The following is a 21,367-nucleotide window of genomic DNA, read 5'->3' as shown; positions in this document are numbered from 1 at the left end:
AATGATTTCACCCTATGGTCTATCTTGGATTTTTAAATTTCATTGTTGTGGATGGCATTTACTTCATTTCTTGAGGCTGAAAACCTCAAGGTCACCTTGACTCCTCCCCTTGGTCCCTCATGTGTAATTAATGACCTCTCCCTGTCAGCAGACCCTGGGCTTCATGCTTTCACAGGCATTCTCTCACCTGGTCTGCAAAGTGGCATTTAACGTCCTCACTTAACAGAAAAATGGAGACTCAGATCTGTTAAGTCCCCTTTTTTGGTTTCCTTCAGTTGTTGTTTGGTAGAGCAGGGAACTCAACACCAAAGTGTCTCTGATGGACACTAAATCTCATGCTGAAATGGAGGGAAGTTGAGGAACATAGGGGAGAGAGAATGGGAATGAAGAGGAGGATGAGGAGACCACAGAGAATTGCTACATCGTTGGCAGATGGAAGAAAATCATTGTGGTGCACCCATTGTCCATGCTCAAGGATTGTTGTGTAAAGCCCTCACTTAAGACCTGGGTGTATGCGTAAGTATGTCAGTAGCTAATGATGAGGAGCACCTTTGTGTTATTATCCAGAATTCCTGAGTTTGAGAGGCTCTTCTTTAATAATTATGCAATTTCCTATCTCCAATTCAGAGCACAGTGCCTAGAAATGTGTGTTTTCTTCTTTTTATTTATTTATTTATTTATTTATTTATTTATTTATTTGAGAGAGAGAGAGAGAAAGTTACTAAGAGAGAGCCCAAGTGGGGAGGGAAAGGGAAGGCAGACTCCCCACTGAGCAGGGAGCCCAACGTGGGGCTCCCAACTCAGGATCCTGAGATTATGACCTGAGCTGAAGGCAGTCACTCAATGTATTGAGCCACCCAGGTGTCCCTAGAATTGTGTATTTTCTATCAATGACTCAAATATCATATTCTATCATCAGTTTAGTCTTCCCCAATAAGACATATTTATTTGTCCCAACTGTTAGAATGCTTAGAGTTTAGAAAAATATGAGAGAACTTTGGCTATTCTCAGTTTACCTAGACTAGAGTGAAAGGTAAGAGAAGGTGTGACAATTGCTTCCACTTTGGAGCAAGTACAAGGGCTCCATATTAGTTTGCAAGGACTGCCAGGGCAAAAGACCACAAACTGAGGGGCTTAAACAATCTACATGTATTTATTCATAGTTCTGGAAGCTAGAAGTCCAAGATCAAGGTTAGGCAGGTTTGGTTTCTCCTGAGGCCTCTCCCCCTGGCGGGTAGGTGGCCACCTTCTCCCTAAGTTCCCACATGGCCGTGTGAGGCCATCCCTGGTGTCTTTGTTCTAAATCTCCCAATCCTGTCTGCTCAGAGGCTAGCAATCAGGCCGGATAAGGCCCAGCTAACACAGCAGCGTTTTCACTTAATTACCTCTTTAAAGATCCCATCTTCAAATGTAGTTGCATTCTGAGGTAGTAGTAGAGTTTCCAACATATGAATTTGGGGTGACAAAATTTAATCCATTATGGGCTCCATGGGCATTCCACTGGGCTCATGTTCTCATCTGCCACTCTCTCCAGAGCCCCTGAGAAAATCACTTAACCTTTCCGATCCTCAGGGTCCTGACCTCTAAAATGAGGATTATGGCAGCCAAACTCAGTTGTTTTGTGAGTGCCAGAAAGCTTTTGTTCACTATAAAAAATCATACAGAAGGTGACCAAGCACACTCCTGAACCTCCCTAGGCCTCAGTTTGTCATTTCTAAAATAAAAACAAAAACCATCTCTTTAAGTTTTTTTAGGGATTAAAGAGCTGTTGCATGTAAAGTGTTTAGCCTAATGTCTGCATAGATACAGCACTTAATAAATACTCTACGTTACCATTATTTCTCATCCTTTCCTCTTCTGCATTCCTTCTGCCTGCTCTCCCTTTTCTGTCATTGCCAATATCTCAATTAGTGAGTAGTCTGGAAGATATGACCAGGTGTGCAGAAAGAAGAAAGAGAGATATCCTTCTGTCTCCCTTAAGGACACAAAAGAGGATGTCTCTATGCTTTGATCATTAACTAGGTAGTTATTTTTGGACAATTCATAGCTATTTCTGTCGATCTTCTGTTTAATAACTTTCATCATGAAACATTCTTGCTTTTCTACTGTTAATCATCTGGGCGCCTGGGTGGCTCAGTGGGTTAAAGCCTCTGCCTTCGTCTACTGTTAATCATCTGTCCTCATTGAAATCGACCATTTACTCTAACTAGGTAGTATATTTATTTGTTTCAAAGTGGTATCTATTTGGAAATAACAGCAATGTAATTGTTTTACAACAGCAGTTGTTTAAGTGGCTAAATTTAATTACTGAACCTATCTTTCTTTAACAGTCTTGGAAACAGTACAAGTTAACAGAGATATTAACTGTCTCACCATGAGCCATGTTTGCTGTTTGTATCATGAATTTTTATTTTTCTCAACAATTTTTTAAGTATATGAGTTGCCATTTTTAAATGAGAAGAGGAAAAAAAGGAAAATACACATGGCTTTCCTCCTTACTTTTGTTGTCGAAGGAAAGATGCTAAAAAATCATGGCTTTGTGAAAGATGGAGGAAAAGGTACCCAGGGAGAAACAGAATAAGGAAGTGAGAAGGTAAATTCCTATGTGGGTTAGAGGAAGAAATGTGGAAATAGAGTTTTTATATAATGGAAAAGAAAGACGTTTCTCTAACCTATGGACCAACACCCTTGAGGCTGATCCTAGGCAAATTTCTGGAAGTGAATGGGTTTCGTACGTGCCATATAGAATAGGGATTACTGACTGCCAACATGAGTTCATCAAGAAAGACTTATGCTAGACTCATTTTCATTCTTTATCTCATAAGATCAGGGAAAGTGGTAACGTAATATACCTGAATTTTGGCAAACAACTAACCAGGTATTTTATAAAATATCTTTTAGACAAAGAGAGAAAATTCTAAGTGGTGATATAATTTTTGGGGTCCATAACTGATTGAGTGACATTTTTAAAGGGCCCAAATTCATAGGTGGATATTTATGAAATATGGTCTCTACGTAGCCTGACCCCATTATTAGTTACTACTCTTAGATAAAGATGAAGATATTAAGGTCATGATTATCACATTTTCTGATTTGAGGAGAAATGAGGGAGAGGACATTGATATACTAAATTATAGAATAGGATCTAAAAGATGCATCAGGGAGGAAAAGGTGAGACTTACTAGAGATAAATATAAAATAAAAAGTATGTGGGGGTACCTGGCTGGCTCAGTCAGAGGAGATTGTGACTCTTGATCTCAGGGTTATGAGTTCAAGCCCCACATTCAGTGTAGAGATTACTTAAATAAATAAAACTTTAAAAAAAATAAAGTGTGTGAAATATTGCATTGGGATTCCAGACACCCCAAGTACAGGATGGATGAAGCATGACTTGATAGCACCATCTGTAGCCAAAGTAAGCTCATATGAAACAGGTCAGCTGCCAAAAACAATTGCCATGCAGGCTTCTGCTCTTTTAATAGAGTGAGGATATCTCAAATGAGGCAAGCCCGCCTCTTCACTCCACCAATCGCATCCAATCACACATGATTTCCTTTCAGAACACCTCATTTTTAGAAGACTGTTGCACACCCTGGAACATGGTCAAAGAGCAAGGAGGAGAGTGAGCAAAGTTGAAAATGTGTCCTGTGAGGAAGAACTTACCCTATTTGGCCTGAGGAAAACTCAAGGGACAGAGAGAGTTTTCATAAAAAGTGTGCAGCACCTGGGGAGTTTGTGGTCATGAGGGAGTACAGGTGCTCATGAAGCAGTAGGGATGCATTAGTTCTCCGTTCTGGAAAACCAGGGGCTGTAGTGCTGGCCATTCTGTAGGAGAATGTTTGCCACAGAGAGCTGCTGTTCCACTTCCCACAGAGCATCTGGGTACCAGGGAAGCTGTCCATGCAGCCGCACGATTGTTGGGTATGGTCTCTACGGATCAGCTTTCACCCATAGGGTCCTCACCCACCTCTCAGCACTGCCAGCTGAGCCCGGTGTGGAACCCAAACACAGAGGGGTTCCCTGCCTCCTTCCACATGGGGCTCTCCCTCCCAGTGGGCTCATGGGACTTTCTAAGACATTGACTTTTAGAAAATTGGTTAATTTTCTAAATTACCATAGGGAGTTTAAAGTAGTAGAAGCCTGAGGCAAAAACCCTATGACCAGAATTTCTCTCCTCATTCATTAACTTACAGACATTGAATAACATCCCCATTCTTGCACCCTTTACCTTGCTTTGTGTTTTTGAAGTAATTGGGTACGTTCAAATTACTCTCTCAACTGTCTGAAGTTCTTACTTATGTTTCTTTGACTATGACCCTAACATTTTCTTTTTTTTTTTTAAGAATTTTTTTTTTTTTTAATTTGACAGATCACAAGTAGGCAGAGAGGCAGGCAGAGAGAGACAGGAGGAGGAGGCAGGCTCCCTGCTGAGCAGAGAGCCCAATGTGGGACTCCATCCCAGGACCCTGAGATCATGACCTGAGCCGAAGGCAGAGGCTTTAACCACTGAGCCACCCAGTCGCCCCGACCCTAACATTTTCTCGAGGTGGTTGGTGTCAACTTGAGTGCCAGCCAGAGTAAAGAGTAGAAAATTGGCCTCAGCATCAGAAAAGTCTGATTTTAAATCCTTGTTCTGCCACTTCCTAGCAGTGTGACTGTGGGTGAGTTAATATATATGGTGATCGTGTTTTATTAATTTAATCAGCAAATGTTTGGGGAGCCCCTCCTATGACACCAGCTCTGTATTTGCTTCTGGGCCCTGAAAGGTGTTAAAGGAATAAAATGCCTCAGGGTATATGAGATCTTGATATAGTCCCATAGATCAGAAATATTTATTTGTTTGTGGTAGGAATAGTGAAAATAATGCCCCTGGAGTGTTGCTAAGACTTAAAAAAGAGGTAACTAATATTAAGTTCCTAAGAGAAATTACATCATGATGGTTCAGCAAATAATTTCCTTCCTTCTTTCTCCTTCATTTTTTTTAACCTTCCTTTCTAGTTGGCTTTTATTTATGGAGGAATGTCATACATGGGTATTCTTCCTATGTCTGTCACTACAGACCTATAGATGCTTTAAGCTGTCATATGCCTTATTCATCTGCCCTTGAGGCACTAAAAATCTCTTGAGTATGCTCTGACATTTCTCAGTCCTGTAACCTTATGAATGTACAGTCCTGTAACCTTATGAATGATCTAATTCAGTTCTGAGCATTTCAAAAGACTTTAATTTTATGATGAAATATTTTATTGCTATTAGTAGAGACTATAAACCATTTATAGTTGCTAAGAAGTTCTCTGGCTAAATTTTTTTCTTAAGGCATTAGCCTGGATGTTACAACCTTCCAGGAAGCATTTCCTGACCACTTAGATTTAGTTAAGTTTTTCTGCTCTGAGGCCCCTACACTTCCCTATCATGGAAAGCAATGTAGTGATATGTCTGCAAATTCTGTCTAGCCTTTGGATCATGCAATCCTGGATTTAAATCCAGATCCATCTCTTAGTGGGCTTTGGCTAGCTACTTAACCCAAATCCCCCTTTCCTCATCCATCAACTGCGACTCATAAAACAGGGTTATAGGAGAGCATGCAGGTTAAGTGCCTCCACAGTGCCTGGCACACAGTGGGCAATAAATAAGTGCTAGGTGCTGTCATCATCCTCACCATCATCATCGTCACCATCATCATCATCGTGACACTTTATTGTAACTGCTCGTTGAATATGATTGTCTTACCCAAATGGCCAGGGACCATATCTTCTCTGTTTTCCCTTTGTCCCCAGTACCTAACAGTTTTGAACACATACTAGGAGTTTAGTAACTTGATTGTTGAATGGTTGTGTTCTGGTGGCCCACAGGACAACAGTGGCTGCTGGCGTTCTTTAATGCATCCTGTTTGGGTCAAATAATTTTCATCTTTTATGCCCTCAAACGTAATGAGATGAGGCCTCGCTCCTTCAGGAGTGAGTCTACCCCTGGCGTAGATCCTAGAAAGAGCAGGTGAGACTATGTAGAACCCATAGCATCTCGGAACTAGGAAGGATTTTCCCAATCTCCCAATTCACTCCTTTCATTTTACAAAGTCCATGCTGTCACACATCCACTGCTCGGCTGGGTTAGATGGGTATATAACTGGAGGGCTGTTAACCTGAGAAGAGAGATTTAGAAGATGGTTGAGTCAGAGCAATACGTCCATTTTTCAAATTTCACTTTTTTCATCTGTCACCATCTTACCTGTAGAATTTGCTTTTTATCCTTTAAAAATAACACTTAGCTAAGTAAATGTAAATAACAAGTACAAAATAATAATAATAATAATTAGCCCAGAGGTGATGTTACTTCTCCCATCCAAGTACTAACAAGGCCTGACTCTGCTTAGCTTCTGAGATCAAATGAGATCGGCCGTGTTCAGGGCGGTATGGACTGTTGAGGTATTGTAACATGTGATATTACTTCTAAAGGAGAAAAATTCGATATTCACTACAAATGTCAGGAATATCCACCACTCATTGACATTTTGTTAAGAGAGTGCACTGTGCTTCTGCCCACCTGCTCTCTAAATTTCATCACAGAGCATATTTTGAATAAATAATAATCTATAATTGCATTAGCAAAAAAAACCATTTCTGATATAAGCAAAATATGGAAATAAATTTAAACCCCCTACTCAAATTACTCTAATTCTAAGGCCTGTCATTCCACAGAGGCCAAAATTTTGCTATAGGAGTGCTTAGTTTTTACCTGCCTGGAAATGGAAGACCTGAGGCCTAATTCCAGAGTGGTTCTCCAAAAGTTCATTTTCATTTATATCCATTGTATTTACCCAAATACACCATAGGAGGGCAGCACTCTCCTGGTTAACTTAAAACTGCATGTCTGCTGACCACCTCAAAGTCCTTGACATCCCTAAATAATAACTCAGATAGGAAATCTGTTGGAAAAGATAAAAGGAGCATAAAGGAATTCATCCTTTAAGACTCTGAGTTTCTACAAAAGGGAATCTTTGAGCTAATCAAGATGCAAAATGAGAAGACAAGGAGTTAAAGGAGAAGAAAAAAAAAATTTCCCCAAAGTGGAGAAAATGGAATTGTTACATTTGAAGGACTTTTACTGAGTGTGATAATCTATAGACCAGCTACCAATCAGAAGCAGATCTCATTCCTATTAATAAGTGATAATTAATAAGCTACTCTGCAACAAAGACCGCCTGTGAAAGGCTCCCTTCAGTAAGGATGTTCTCGTGAATGAACGCAAATCAAGCCTGTGTACTTTACATCACAGACAGCTTTAGTGTGTTTTCAGTGTTGTAAGCAAAAGCATCAGCAGTTTGCATGAATTTTGGTATTCTGGAATTATATAGGCAGATTTTGCTGTAATGAAAATAGGCTGGCTTTAGAACAAGTGGTACTTAGATACAGGCCTGTGAATGTAAATTTCAGTAGAGCTTTAATAATTCAAGCCTGTAAATCCAAGTTTTTATGATAATTTGGCTTCAATATTACCTACATAACAAATAAAGAAAGCAATTTGCCAAGGAAATACTTCGTCTGAACACTTAGTGAGAGGACATCCTGCAGTTACTTTAGACTAATTGAATTTTCAAGTCTAACTCCAATTTTAACTTTTTTGCAAAATCTTTTTGCAGAAGTATAACATGCATTTCTAACCAGCTTCTCAGGTGACTCCAGTACAGTCAGCCTGGTACCAATAAACAGATGTTCTTTCATTAGTGTAGAACACTCAGCACATGGTCTTTCTTGCAGTAGATGATTAACATAACTGATTAGCTAAAACATGGAGTTTTAATAGCTAGCATTTTGTTAATCTAGTGTGAGTTACATTATATGACTTTAAAATATAACAAAAGTGGACTTCCCATTCAGGTTAGCTTTCTCCATCAGTCCAAGTTAATAACAATTTACTATATAATAAACGTTCTAATATTTCTGCTAACAAATCTTGCTTTTGATTGATAAAATTTTCAGAAAACTGTAAAGGTGATTTCTTTCTCTAATATCTCCTGGAAACATGGAAAACATGGAAACATACATGGAAAACATTGTATTGCATGCTTCCTTTTTTCAGTGTACCTATTGGATTGACAATATGCCCATGTGTCCTGACAGTAAAGGCAGTTATCTGAATGTATTCCATTTTGGAAAAGCAGATTTAGGTGCTAAGCATGTAACTGCCATCATGTTCAAGTTCAGAACTTGAAGATCTTTTGTTATATTAATAGACCCTATATTTTTAGATGTATCCAGATACTAAATGTGAATGGCCACATATATTCTAATGTTCTTGAGAAAGCTCACTACCAATTTTGCATCACTAATTTTTAAATCCTGTATTTAATTAAGAAAAACATCTTTTCTATTGACCTCATTCAGGGGGAAATAAAATGTCAGATGTTTCTGTATGAATGTACATTCCTCACTAAATCTCTCAGGCAACTGCTTTTGTTACTGTTACTAACACGAAGCTCCGTCATCTCTTTGTATACATGTCTAATTTATCAGTTTCTTGTAGATTGTCAGCAGCCTGCTGCCTCCGTACCGCCACAGTGCTCACAACTAGCCGGGAGGCAAGACTGCCCAACTGTCAGGTAAATTCGGACGTCCTTTCTCGTCTCACCCAGCTGCATGTCAGATCCATGGATCCCAAGCTCTCCTTTCCACACCATAACTTCCTATCCATAATTATATTTGCTACATTTTATCTTAAACATGGGCTATGCTAACATACTCTGGATACCTGAAGTCTACCTGTGCTCCACGGACAGGCAGGAGAGCTAGTTTATTTTACTGGCTGCTAGTGGGTAGACTCAGAGCTCCCTTCAGCTCCCTTATGTGAATAAATGCTAGGATTAGTGCAGTGGTTCATTACCTTCCAAAGTACAAAACTTGGAGTTGTTAGGATGTTTGCCCTACTTCTTATTTTGCTTGTCTTTTGTCCTTAGAATATAGTTCTCAGACAAATAAGCAGTAAGAATAGAAAGCGTATCTCCTGTCTATTCCAAGACAGCTTTATGAATGCGTTTCTCTTTTGTCTCCACTCACTATCCTCATTAAAACTGGATTTGAAGGCTGGAGAAAAATTTATAATTGGCATTTTAAAAGAATATTTACAGTGATAGTGCCCTTTATGTGAGATTAACTGAGGAATCTTAAAGGTAGTGTTACTCACTCCCCGCACACTAAATTGGAGAATTGGTTGATAATTTTTTTTAATTAACATATAATGTATTATTTGCCCCAGGGGTACAGGTCTGTACCCATCAGGTGATGTACACGTCATCTGGCTTACACATTTCATAGCACTCACCATAGTGGTTGACAGTTTTTATTCCAGTGAAAGCTTTGCAAATCCATCACGAATTTACCCCCACGTGGGTGAACTCTCACTCGGCATCAGAGCACCCCCTCAGGACGTTCCGTCTCTGGGTAGTACTTCATCTCCAGTTATTTGGCCTCTGATGGTACAAAGTTTTTATAGTCTGGTGTGGCTTTTATAGTCTACTTATTGTTCTTTCTGTATTTTAATGTATGTGTCACTCTTCTACCAGAGGAAGGCTGTTTCGGCATAAGGGCAAGTCTAAATACATCCCCACAGACCTCAGGAGTGGATGTCAGGAGCAGGCTGCATGTGGTCAGGGGTTCGAACCAGAAGAGCTGGGGAGCCCCAGACGCTCCACAGAAACACGGGGGCAGCCAAAGCCCCCATGTGACTTGGTCTCAGAGGGGGCTGTACCTGCCAGTTGCAGAAGGGAGACATGGAGTTAGCAGGAGAAGGTACACAATTAAATAAGCCCCAAGCCACTGTCTCCTGATTGATGTCTACTCTGCCAACAGGATTCCAGTCACAGAGTTTTTATCTCAGGAACCTTCTTTGCTGACATATGAATACCATCTTATCATAACAGCCAGCTATAGAGTCATTTTAATGATGTGACTAACTGAATATAATGGTAAATGTTCAGACCCATCCTAGTGGGACTCAGTGCATGCAGTGGTGAACAACATGGGGTCTTAACCCACTGCCACCGTCCCTTCTCCACCAAGCACCCCACCCCTGCCAGGTCCTGGCACAGTACCAGGCACGCAACCCAAGTTCAGCACCTGCTGATTACAGGAATAAGGGAATGAGCCCTGGAGGCAGATTGTTTGGGTTGAAATCCCACCTCTACCCCCTGCTAGTTGTGTAATAGTGGAAAGTTGCTTTTGCTAGCTAAGATTCTCTGTCTACGTGTGTGTGGTTTTTGTTTTTTTAACTTGTAAAGTAAGGAAGGGAATAGTTCTGAGGGATTCAGTGTGGCACAGACCCGATGCATAGTATGCTCTCGAGATGTGTTACTCTTACTAACCGTTGTCAGTACCTAACTTCCTCAAAGCAAAGGTCTGTGGCCTCTTTCATAACTTCTCTGATTTGCTTGGGGAAAGAATAGAGAAGCCTACTTCTTTAAGTGTTTCAATTAGGTAAGGAGGGGAAAGGCTACTGGGGAAATTTTTTAAGTTTTATTTCACTTTACTTTTTTTTTAGGAACTGGTTTGAGTAAACGGTTACCTGCCCCAGTTCTGTATGTTCTGAGCTTACAGAATTTAGGTTGCTTGTTACACCTTCACAGGGATGATTTACTTTAAAGAAAAGCAATTTAATGAGTTACAAATGTTTCTAGTTTCTACCCATATGAACAAAGCATAGCCAGGTTCTGTGGTCCCCAAAGAAATTATAAAATCCACATAGACCTGGAAAAACTTATTTTCATAGTCACTGGGATTATGATTGACTTCCTTCCCACCCACACCTGCTGCCAGATGGATCCAATTTAAAGCCTTCACTGCTCTTGTCACTTCTTGGTGGCAGAAAAGTTAACAGCCAGTGTTTGAATTCTTACCGTGTACATGACATGTGTTCGGTTCTTTACACTTATTAACCATTACAACTCCCAGAAGGTAGGAACAGTTATCACACCCATTTTGAAACCAGGAAACTGAGGGGAAGGAGTAGGAGGTAACATGACCTCTCCAGGGTCACCCATCCTGAAAGCTGTTGAGCCCAACGAGCCTGGCAGGTGTTGTCCTAACCACCACGGTACATCACTGTACCACCAGGAGACCCTCCCTGGTTTTCATTATACTGTAAGGAGCATAATCAGAATTTCAATCACTCATGTTGACCCGGTACCACTGAATTGAAAAGAAAGGAACATTCGTTTAATAAAGAAACATGAGAAATAGAACATGCTCACAATGTTGAGTAACTTTAGATCAGTGTTCTCTATCTCTGTTTTCTCAGAATAAAAATAGTTTTATATGTCCATTGGCTTATACATATGTTCAAATAACTTTTTAGGTGTAGGGTTATAAATAAATGAGCATTCTCATATTTTCCATATATGCTTCTTACAGATTGATTCCGTTGTAAAGCTAAATTATTAAAGTTGTTTATAGATAATAGATAATCATAATGTGAAGGGAATGCCCAATATGGGGCAGCCTTAGATGTAATATTTAAATATATGGAGATGTTTGGGATTTAGCACTTCTCCCCTTCTATCGGGGAGTTGCTTACTGGGACGAAAAAAGAAACTTTCTGAAGAAATATCGACTTTTACATCTTAGGCACAGTTTCCTAAGCCTACTGTTTACAAAATGATCTACCTACAAAAAGTAGGTTCTTAAATGGTAAAGGTTGAATAACAAGTGGGTTCCTGAAGGCTGTTAGCAATTGGAACTAAATACAGCCTGTACCTGAAATAATTAGAACTTATTCAATATTTACATCTAAGAAATAATTTCTTAACCAGTAAGCCAAGAAAATGCTTCTGTTTTAATGTATATAGTGTGATGGCATTTTATGCAAATGTAAAGTAGAAGTAGTGTAATATAAAGTATTTATGAAAATTTGAAATCATGGAAGAAACCTGAAATAGTGAACACATTTTGAAATCATGTAAAGTAGAAATAGTATAATATAAAGTATTTATGAAAATCTGAAATCATTTAAGAAATCTGAAGTAGTGAACACATTTTGAAATCATGTGAAGTAGAAATAGTGTAATATAAAATATTTATGAAAATCTGAAATCATGTAAGAAATCTGAAATAGTGAACTCATTTTGAAATCATCATGAATGACATAATGTGATGGTGTTGGGCCAAGTGAGCTACATAACCTGTGGCTCAGCTGTTGCCACACCCTTCAGCTGGTCCAGCAGAAATTCTTGTCTTCGTCCAGAAACCAAAATCATGCTGTATGTTTAGCTCAGAAAAGAAAAGAAATGTTTGTCTTCCTTGATTGGGAAGAGTATTTAGACTACATGGGAACTTCCAACATCTTTCTTTTATAACATGACCACCCCACACTACTTGCCATAACTTATGTTGAATAATGTGTTTAGCTCCCTAAAAAAGAAACGTGTTCTAAACCATGCAGCTCTAACAGAGAGAGAAGCTCTGTTAGGACTGTGGGAGAGTCTGTCTGCTGCTGTGTTTCCTGGGCCATCTGACTCCGTCTGCAGTGGGGAGGAAGAACCTTGCCATGCTATGATTTTTTTTTTTTAAGCTCTGGTGTTGAAGCTTCAGCTCTCCCAGGGCTACCTACCACGTTTTAAAAATAGGTAGGAAAAGTCATTTTTATCACGGGTTGCTCTAACTAGTACAGAAGAGTGCTGTCCTCTGAAAGTAAATTCATAGCAGTTCAAAGAGTTTGGGAACTAAGGATGACCTCAAGTAGATCAGCAGTTTACATAATTATAATTTTGTCTTAAAGTTCAAGAGTTACACTTGAAGGATAATTTCAGTACCAAAGATAAAAAGGATTTTTGAATGCTAACTTTTAATGAATTAAATGATAATATTAACTTTAGATATAAAAATGAAATAGATAAGAAATTATTTATTAAATATCTATTTATTTGGGCCATAGCTTAATTAAATGGCTCTGATTTGAAATGAATTCTATGGTACTGAATTTCATAATATATGAGGGGGAAAATCAGAGTTTTAGGAAAATGCCAGTCTTTTTCGATTAAAAAAAACCCATAGTGTGTGTTTCCCCCAGTCAGTCATCTTTGAGAGGGTCCAAACCCAAAAGTGTTTTGTAGTTTTACCTTAGGAAGTTTTACTCCCTTGTCCTTCAAGATTATTCATCAAGACATTAATTAGCCTGAGCATTTATGCATTCATTTAAACAGGAGGCTCTCAGAAGTGGTTATTTGGAAGTGTGCATGGTTTGCTCAATAACTAGGAAGTCTTAAAACTGTCCTGTCTTACTTATACTGCCAAACTAAAGCAAGTAGTAGGAACCCTTAGAGCAAATTAGGCTTCCATGGGCAAATTACTTATCCCAGGGAATCTAGATCCAGCAGAGAACTGTGGGTCCTCTAAAGCTTTGATCCAACGTTGTCTACTCCCCTCGATCTTGTTGGAAATGAAGATTCTCCTGTCCCATCCCAGACCTATCATTCAGAAGCTGCATTTTACCGAGATCCCCCAAGTAGATGGTATGCATATTGAAGTTTTGAAAACTGATTTGAAGAAATCTTGCAACTAACACAGGGACCTAGAGGAAATGAGACTGTGTGCAGAAATTGAATAGAACGACCTTAGGGGAAGGATTTACGTGTCATTTCCCTAAGGTTTTTTGTTTGTTTGTTTGTTTTTTGTTTTTTTTTTGGCATTGTTTTTGAAAAGCTGCAGTCGTCTTGGCATGCTTTAAACTATTTTCTGTGCAAAATTTGTGTTTATGTTTTTAAAATTTCTTTGAAAAGATTGTGTCTCTGTAACTCTTAAGAGTATGCCTGGCCTCCTGTAAATGCGTTTCTTGCTGACACGCTTGTTTCTCATTTTCAGTCCTGACCTAGCTCTCCCTGATGAGCAGCCACATTCCAGCCCACACTGCGCCCCTCTCCACTGTCTCTCCAAGCCTCCTTACCCCTAGTCTTCATCTCCCGCGGACGGATATCTAAGGTGAATGCTTTGTAGCCACACACAGGATACTGCCCAAGACCCGGCGGGTGTTTTCTTCTCGTTGTGAGATATAGGATTGGATTCATGTTCATCATTTTGGAAGATGAGAGAAAGTTAAGAAGAATAACACAAAGCACAGACTCAGGTGTGATGAAACATTTTATGGTTTCTCTAAGTCACAGATAAATTCTGCAATCAAATGGCTATGGTTGAGTTCAATAAAAACAAAAAATAAAAGGAAACCGGAACTATGTATCTCAGATGGCTGGCTTTACCTCGATAGCGTAAGAAAGACCTAAGACAATGTAAAATACATATATTGTAAAATCATCTTTCCTTATACTTCAAATTCAGCTATAGGAGTTGATTCCGATACTTTTTGTCATTGATATTTATTTTGTATTTTATTTACCACATGATTTATGTCTATAAAAATAATTTCTGTGAGAGGTGAATTTAATTCCTTTATTGTTAAGTATGCATAATTTGCTCAGTTAAGTATGAGTTTTAATTTAGTTCGAAATCTGGAATTGGCCAGACTGTGGTCATGTTTCTTGCACAAAATAATAAATGAGGTGCATCAGAATGTTAACAATAACTGTATTTTGCTGCTACAATGATACTGTTTATGCACTTATTTTCTGATCAGTAGCTCATTAACTGCTGGTTGTTTTTTCTTTCTTTCTTTTTTTTTTTTTTAACCAGAATTCTTCACTTGCCATCATTAAGTAAGTCTAAGAAAGACTATGCTATGATTCATTGACTTATTCAACTCTTGACAGCATCTTTAATTTTTTAAAATTACAGACAAGTAGATGCACTGGTGCTGCTCATTTGTGTGTGTGTGTGTGTATGTGTGTGTGATAATGTTAAGAAAGCTAAATAACGTGAAGGGAAACAAAATGCTGTGTTTATTAAATGACCAGAATTTTTTTTTTTTTTTACTTTCCCAAATTCAGGGTCCTACTAGGAGTTTTTCCTGCAAAAAGGTATCAAATGGGAAAATATATACATAGATGTAAGTTAGCTTTTGGTTAATTAGTTGACCCAGAAAGTGTTCAAATTTTGAGTAGGATTGTACGTTTCATTGTTGTTGGGGTTTTTTTTTTATAGTGAATCGTCCTTGCCAAAAAACAATAATAAACCTTAGCTCATTGTCTACTTTTGACAAACACTCAGGTGCCTACAATCATTATATTATATTGAGATAGTCCATGTTCTTAGTTTGTTTTCAGATTCTGCTGGGTAACTTTTATGACTTGATTTAAGGCAGTGGATTTTCATAGCAAAATTTCTTTTGCACATAATCTGACAAACAAGGAAAACAGCTAATCAAGCTGAAAGGTCTAACACTCCTGGGCTCCTTAACTATCAAGTGCTGCCCACACAATTGCTCCTAGCCCTGATTCCTTGTCTAGTCAGGTAGCCTTAACTTATTTAAGACCATTAATAGTTTGACCTTTTCATGTATCTATATCTGTAACTTCTCTTCAAAACAAAAACAATCCTCACTGTTAACACAAAAGGTAGTGAACAACGCCGGGCTCTAACAGTGAAGATCTGGTAGTGGAGATCTCGGCTTACTGAGTGGGAGTGGGTGGTACATTAATGGATGGTCCATCAAAGATGGCAGCCAGTCGGTAAAACAAAAGCACAGTGCAGGAGCTTTCGTCAATCGTGTACCTATTAAGTAGTGGTCACACTATTACCAAATCAACCAAGAGGTTTTGATTTCCTTCTATGAGTGCTATTTTTCAACAGCGTCATTCATTATGCAACTTGGAGTAACTGGAAATCTTCACCAAAACAGAGATTCAGGTTAAAGTATAGAAAACAAGAAACAAAGTAAATCTTCACAAAGTCCAGATCATGGCACCCTAACGTTCTGCTCTTTCCCTACCTGCATCGCCTTGTTGTTCCTAAACACTCGCTTCATTTTATTGGTGTTTTATCTGCCTGGTACCAGTATGAGTGAGACAGTGTGGGTTTTGTTGGAGTTCAATTGAAAGAAACGACCCCATTCCCCATACTTCCCCATTCCTGCTTTTTCTTTTTTATCTTTTTATTTGTTCTTCAAGCATCATGTTTTCAGACCTGAGAAGTGGCATAGCTGCTAAGTTGACTTTTAAGAAAAACTGTTTGTGCCTGAGGGAAAATATGCCTTTTTTAAAAGTACCTCAGAAAAAGTACCTATGCTGCATCTCAGTATTGTTGGTGGTACAGGGAACTGAGCAGTAAGTACTGTCTGTGTGTAACTACACAGAATACTGTCACACAGTACCATCTGTGTGCCTACTTACAGTGTAGTATTGCTTTCATGCTCCCTGACTTTGTATTTATGACCCGGTGAAAAGCCACATTGTAGATGAAACATTTATTTCTTCCCATACAAAGTCTATTATATGCTGGTTTTAACTCAGTTCTTTATCTTAATAGAGTGGGAAATGCTTGTTTTGAAATATGAATTCTATAAACATGTTAATTTTAGCAAAATTTTGCCAAGAAGATATAGAGACTTGGAAATAAATGTCTAATTTTCAGCACAAAATTAGATAATAATCCCTAAGCAGTAGGAGAGAATTCCATGTACTTACACTGTGGCATCATTTAGTACACTTTAAACTGAGCCATATCTGTATTTATTTAGATGCATTTAAAAGAATAAATATGTGTAGAATGTGTTAAAATTAGTACCTGTAAAAAAAAAAATCAGGAATCAAAAGGAAATGAAAAATTGAAGTATCAGTGAAAATCAAAAAGAGTGAACCTCAGTAAGACTAATTGTAGATAGACTTGTAGAATAAAAACCAAACACAGAAATACAATAAGAATATGGCTAATTATTGGGAACAGAGTGGTCAAAGATTAAAGCTAACCAGCAAGAGTGGTTAGCAAAGTAATTAGATAGGTTTTTAAAAGTAAACACAATTACCATCCTAAAAAGAAGTCCTTATGCAGAAATGCTTTCCTAACTGAGGATTCCTCTTAGCAAAAAATTAAATTAAATTTAAGGGAGCAATAAATTTCCTTTAGCCTGAGTGCACAGGGGTATACAGGACCCTTGGATAATTCTTTCCAATCAACTTCTGACTCATCAGATCCCTTTCTTACATCCAATTCTGCTTCAAGAAGAAGAATTTGCAGAACTTTGAGAAAACAGAAAGCTATTAAATAATTAAGAAAAGACCCATTTAGAAAGATAATACTTTTATTTAGCCTAAGGAAGAGGAGGTACAATAGTGACCTCCAAAGAAAGGAAATTTAACAAGAGGTACCAGCTATAGATATCACTATTTAGACTGGAATAAGAAAAGCTAAGCCTTTAGTGTGTAGGATTTATATTACCTTGATGAAAGAGATTTTTAACAGTGGAATATGAATCACTAATATTGATAATTATAAGGAACATTGGTTTTTTAAAAATTAAATATTATTGGTTATCTAGTAAGGATTGAGTTAGGGGGCAATGTATCTTATGATAATGTATTATAATTCTGGGGTTCCATAATCTTATGCTTCTTTTGAACTTAAAAATACATTAAAGTTATGCTGGTTAGTCATAAAATATTTTATCCCTTGAAAATAAGATGGCAATCTTAATTTTTCCAAGATATCTGATTTTTAAAAAAGGAAATCATTGGTATTGTTTTTTCTTCCAGCTGTATTTCATAATATTGTTAGTAATTTTACTTTAAAAAGCCTCAATTGTCTTAGTTTGAAAAAACAAATGTCCTCAGGAATACTTTGGAAATAGAAGGTATGCAATCCCTTGGGGGGCAAATGCCTCTCGAATTTTATCTTTTCTTAAAAGCATCTTCAATCTCAATATTTCCTCTTTCTATTGCTTTGGAAAATATTCCTGTGCAGCTAGTCCTTCTGTTTCAAACAACCGTGAAATGTTGGTCAAATAAACCAACTGTGAATGTGGACAGTATTAAATGAAATCCTCTACAATTCTCAAGTAGAAATTACAAAATATGAAAAAGAAGAAATGAAATATATTTTCTACTAGGATAAGAATGGCAAATTTAATGTCTAATTGTTATAATCAAACAGCCAAAAGACATAATCTGTCTTCCAGAAAGACACATCAAGGGACACTAATCAATTCCCAGTAAGGAACTGTGCTGATTCAGCCCAAGGAGGCCAAACCCACTGATACTATAGATAGAAAGTAGGACTAGATTCAAAAAGAACTCCTAGGGAAAAGTTCACAATTTAAAAAAATTTTGTTCTTCAGGTTTTTTGTTTATTTATAAACTAGAATGATTTAAAATAATCCTCATATTTACGATTGCAAAAATTTAGAAGAATATGTTTTCACATAAAGAGGACATAGTTCTCCAAAAAGTTGTTGAACTAGAGTTGTGATAAATGATGTTCGTGATCAATGCTGATACCGACAAGTAATTTTTACCTTGAAATCCATTTCTATGGACATAGAAGACCAATCTAGCTTCCGAGTGACCTTTTCCACTGTCTGCAATTATGCCCCCAGATGAGTTGCATCTGTAAGTAAGTTCATCTTTATTTAAATGCTAAGTTAACCGCCATAGTCCCTGATGTGTTGCATTTGTAACCTGATCCAATTATGTTGACATCTGAAAGATTTTGTCGAGGCATCTCTTTCATCCTTGTCCCACAAAGTATAACTGAGGAAGATATTTAGTACTGAGATATATTCCCCAATTGACGATTTTCCAGAAATAATATTCTACTTAAGAAGAAGAGGAGTAATTAACTGCCTTTACTGTAAGGGTGTGAGTACATAAGTATGAGTGTAAAATGTTTGCATGAGAAATTTCACATCATGTAAGCTTTCCCATACTCATAATGCAAACACTATAGATGTCTTATTTCTCTTATGATCTTCTCTCCATTAGGAATGTAAGGAGATTATTACCTGTATCTGGTCTCCTTTCCATATTGAAATGCATGGCTCTAATCCTCAGTGTATTTTTATCCCTTTCCTTCACAGTTATTTAAAATTTGTCCTATTTAAACTGACACCTGGATAAACTACCAAGCTGGATTATTTCTGTGATTGGAGTTTAAGAGCTGTAGAACAATGGCCGAGAACACATTTTTTTTTAACTTTTATTTCTTTCAGAATTATTCTCTGATTATTATGGTTCTCTAATAAAAACACTGAGAAGTAAATTGGATGCTTTTAGTGTGACTGTACGGTTTTCTTTCTAAAAAGTCATTTAAAAAACAAAGATCAGAGAACCGTTTGAAGTAAAGAGAAATGTCATCTTTTTGTTGACAAACCCTTATTCAATAATACGGAATATCCAGAATGAATCATTTTGTCATTTAGGTTTATAGATATGATTACACACCAAATCTTAGAGGAAAGAAATGATTTTACCATTATTGCCACAAAATTTTTAAGCTCCATGGTTTGACTGTTAGAGTCAATTAAACAATTCTTTGAAAATCTTTTATGATATTTTTGTAATCTACTCAGTGTTTTTATTTGCATGATTACATGTATATGATGAACCATACATGATTCTGAATTGTATTTCTTTCCAGTATTAACATTTGTGTAGTGTGTGGCCAACCCTGATTTGTACACTATATAATTGTTGTTGTAATGATTCTGCTATTCCTACATTTAATTGCAATTTTGTTATTATGCCTTTTGGGATTAAATGATGTGAAGTGTTTCCACCTAATGATAATACCATATGAAAACATGACTAAAAGACTGACCTAAGAAATTCTTTTGTTGCTAATCATTTTTTAAAATCCAAATTTAAACAGAAACTTGTTCTCAAAGACATATGCATTTATTTTAAATTTAAAATAATTCTTGTGAATTTATTATTGCTTGTCATTTTAAATTTTTTTATTGTAGACAATCCTAAGTGAATGTCTCTGGGAGAATCCATTTATGATATCTGCTTGTGTTTGTGTAATCAATGGTTGGAAAAGGCACTCCAATGCTAAGAAAATAACCAAAAGCCGATATAATAGTTCTTATATCTTGGTTTATGTTACCAACTGACTATGGTGTAATGCATAACTCTTTCCAGTAAATAAACTGGTTATCTTTTGTTCATTTCATCTATGCTACCTTTTTATCAGTTTTAGCAATCTTTCTGTATGTCATTTTGACTTGTATTTATCAAATAAGAAAAAAAGTATATGAATCTCTATATGATTTATATATATATGCAAAGAGCCCTTATTTGAACTAAAAACTAAATGCTTTGCTTTGACATTTCTACACATTCCTAGTAAGTAATGTTTATCAAATTTGCCCATTTTCTCCACTTGTCATCTTTCCCACTTGTAATCATTTCTAAAAGGATATTTTGGGAGGTGGTTACACTTAGCTGAATTAGATTAGGAATGTTCCAATATGAAGAAAATGCCTGTTCCAAAAAAAGGGGGGGGGACATTATTTTAATGAAAGAAGAATGAAGTTTGTATGCTTTATTTAGGATACAATACTTCTTTGTTCTCTTTCATATGAAGGAACAGCAGAGTCCCCCACAAAAATATATGTTGGAGCAAATATGGACTTCCGTGCGGTTTTGATGAGTCGAAAACTCTAATGCAATCCTCACCATAACTAAACAGATTAATGGGCACAACAACAAATACCTCCTTTTTCTCTTCTAAGAGAAAGGTTAGGAGCTTGGATCTCTAAGTCTGTTTGATCCATCATCTTCTCTTACACAAGGAAGCTGATAGTTGTATTCAAAAGCTAAAAACTGGATCAGCCTCCAGGAGAACCAAGAAAATTTCTTCTTATCTCTGCATTTTGCGGGTGATTTGGGTAGCCCTGCATCCCCACTGGAGGTAAGAAAGAGTCCAGAATTGATGGGAACTTGTGGGAGGAATTTTCCTTTATTTGGGGTTGTACACACATTGACTAGTAAATTATGGGAACCTGAATTTTGAACGTGAGCAGTAAGTTCCTGAGAGATGGGTTCCTTGGCTCCTTGTCACCAAGCCTTAGTTATAACTCATCTGGAATTGAGATTATAGAACCTAACTTTACCTACCGCAATACCAGCAGGCACCAAATACCAACCAGTCGAGGGAAATGGTCTTTAAATTAAGTGAATGGTTATTCTCCTCATTCTCTCTTGTTCAATCTAAATCTCTAACTGTGTTTGAAAGAGTCTTCTTGTGTACAATGAAATCCTCTCCAGAGTTCCTTCTTAAACATTTTATGAGTGAATTATCATTAAAATACTTTAAGAAAAAGGGATAAATCAGCCACAACATTAACAATAAGGAAGATAAATCTCACTGGAAAGAATATTGCCAGTATCAAAAGTAAACATACTGTAATATGTTTACATAGTGTAATTTAAATGTAGAAAACAATGTAAGATAAATCATCACTATAGTGACATCCCGTAAAGAGCAAAGAAAAGTTACAA

At 37.3% G+C, this 21,367-nt stretch overlaps 1 protein-coding gene across 6 annotated transcripts in view; it reads left to right on the top strand.

The window, feature by feature from the left end:
- The window catches only part of BICD1 (BICD cargo adaptor 1), a 226,629-nt gene extending 206,593 nt beyond the window's left edge, over window positions 1-20,036 (top strand). For 3 of the 6 annotated variants that reach the window (XM_047740886.1, XM_047740883.1, XM_047740880.1), the window contains 2 exons: window positions 8,524-8,599; window positions 13,848-20,036. In XM_047740886.1, coding sequence (XP_047596842.1) covers window positions 8,524-8,571 — 48 coding nt within the window. In that variant the 3' untranslated portion in view covers window positions 8,572-8,599; window positions 13,848-20,036. Of the gene's footprint in view, window positions 1-8,513; window positions 8,600-13,847 lie in introns of all 6 variants that reach the window. The other 3 variants (XM_047740888.1, XM_047740882.1, XM_047740884.1) reach the window with 2 other exon arrangements.
- Window positions 20,037-21,367: the final 1,331 nt, after the last annotated feature.

The sequence above is a fragment of the Lutra lutra genome, chromosome 8 (genome assembly GCF_902655055.1).
Source record: "Lutra lutra chromosome 8, mLutLut1.2, whole genome shotgun sequence".
NCBI classification, from domain to species: domain Eukaryota; kingdom Metazoa; phylum Chordata; class Mammalia; order Carnivora; family Mustelidae; genus Lutra; species Lutra lutra.
This window is presented reverse-complemented; position numbering and strand designations above follow the sequence as displayed.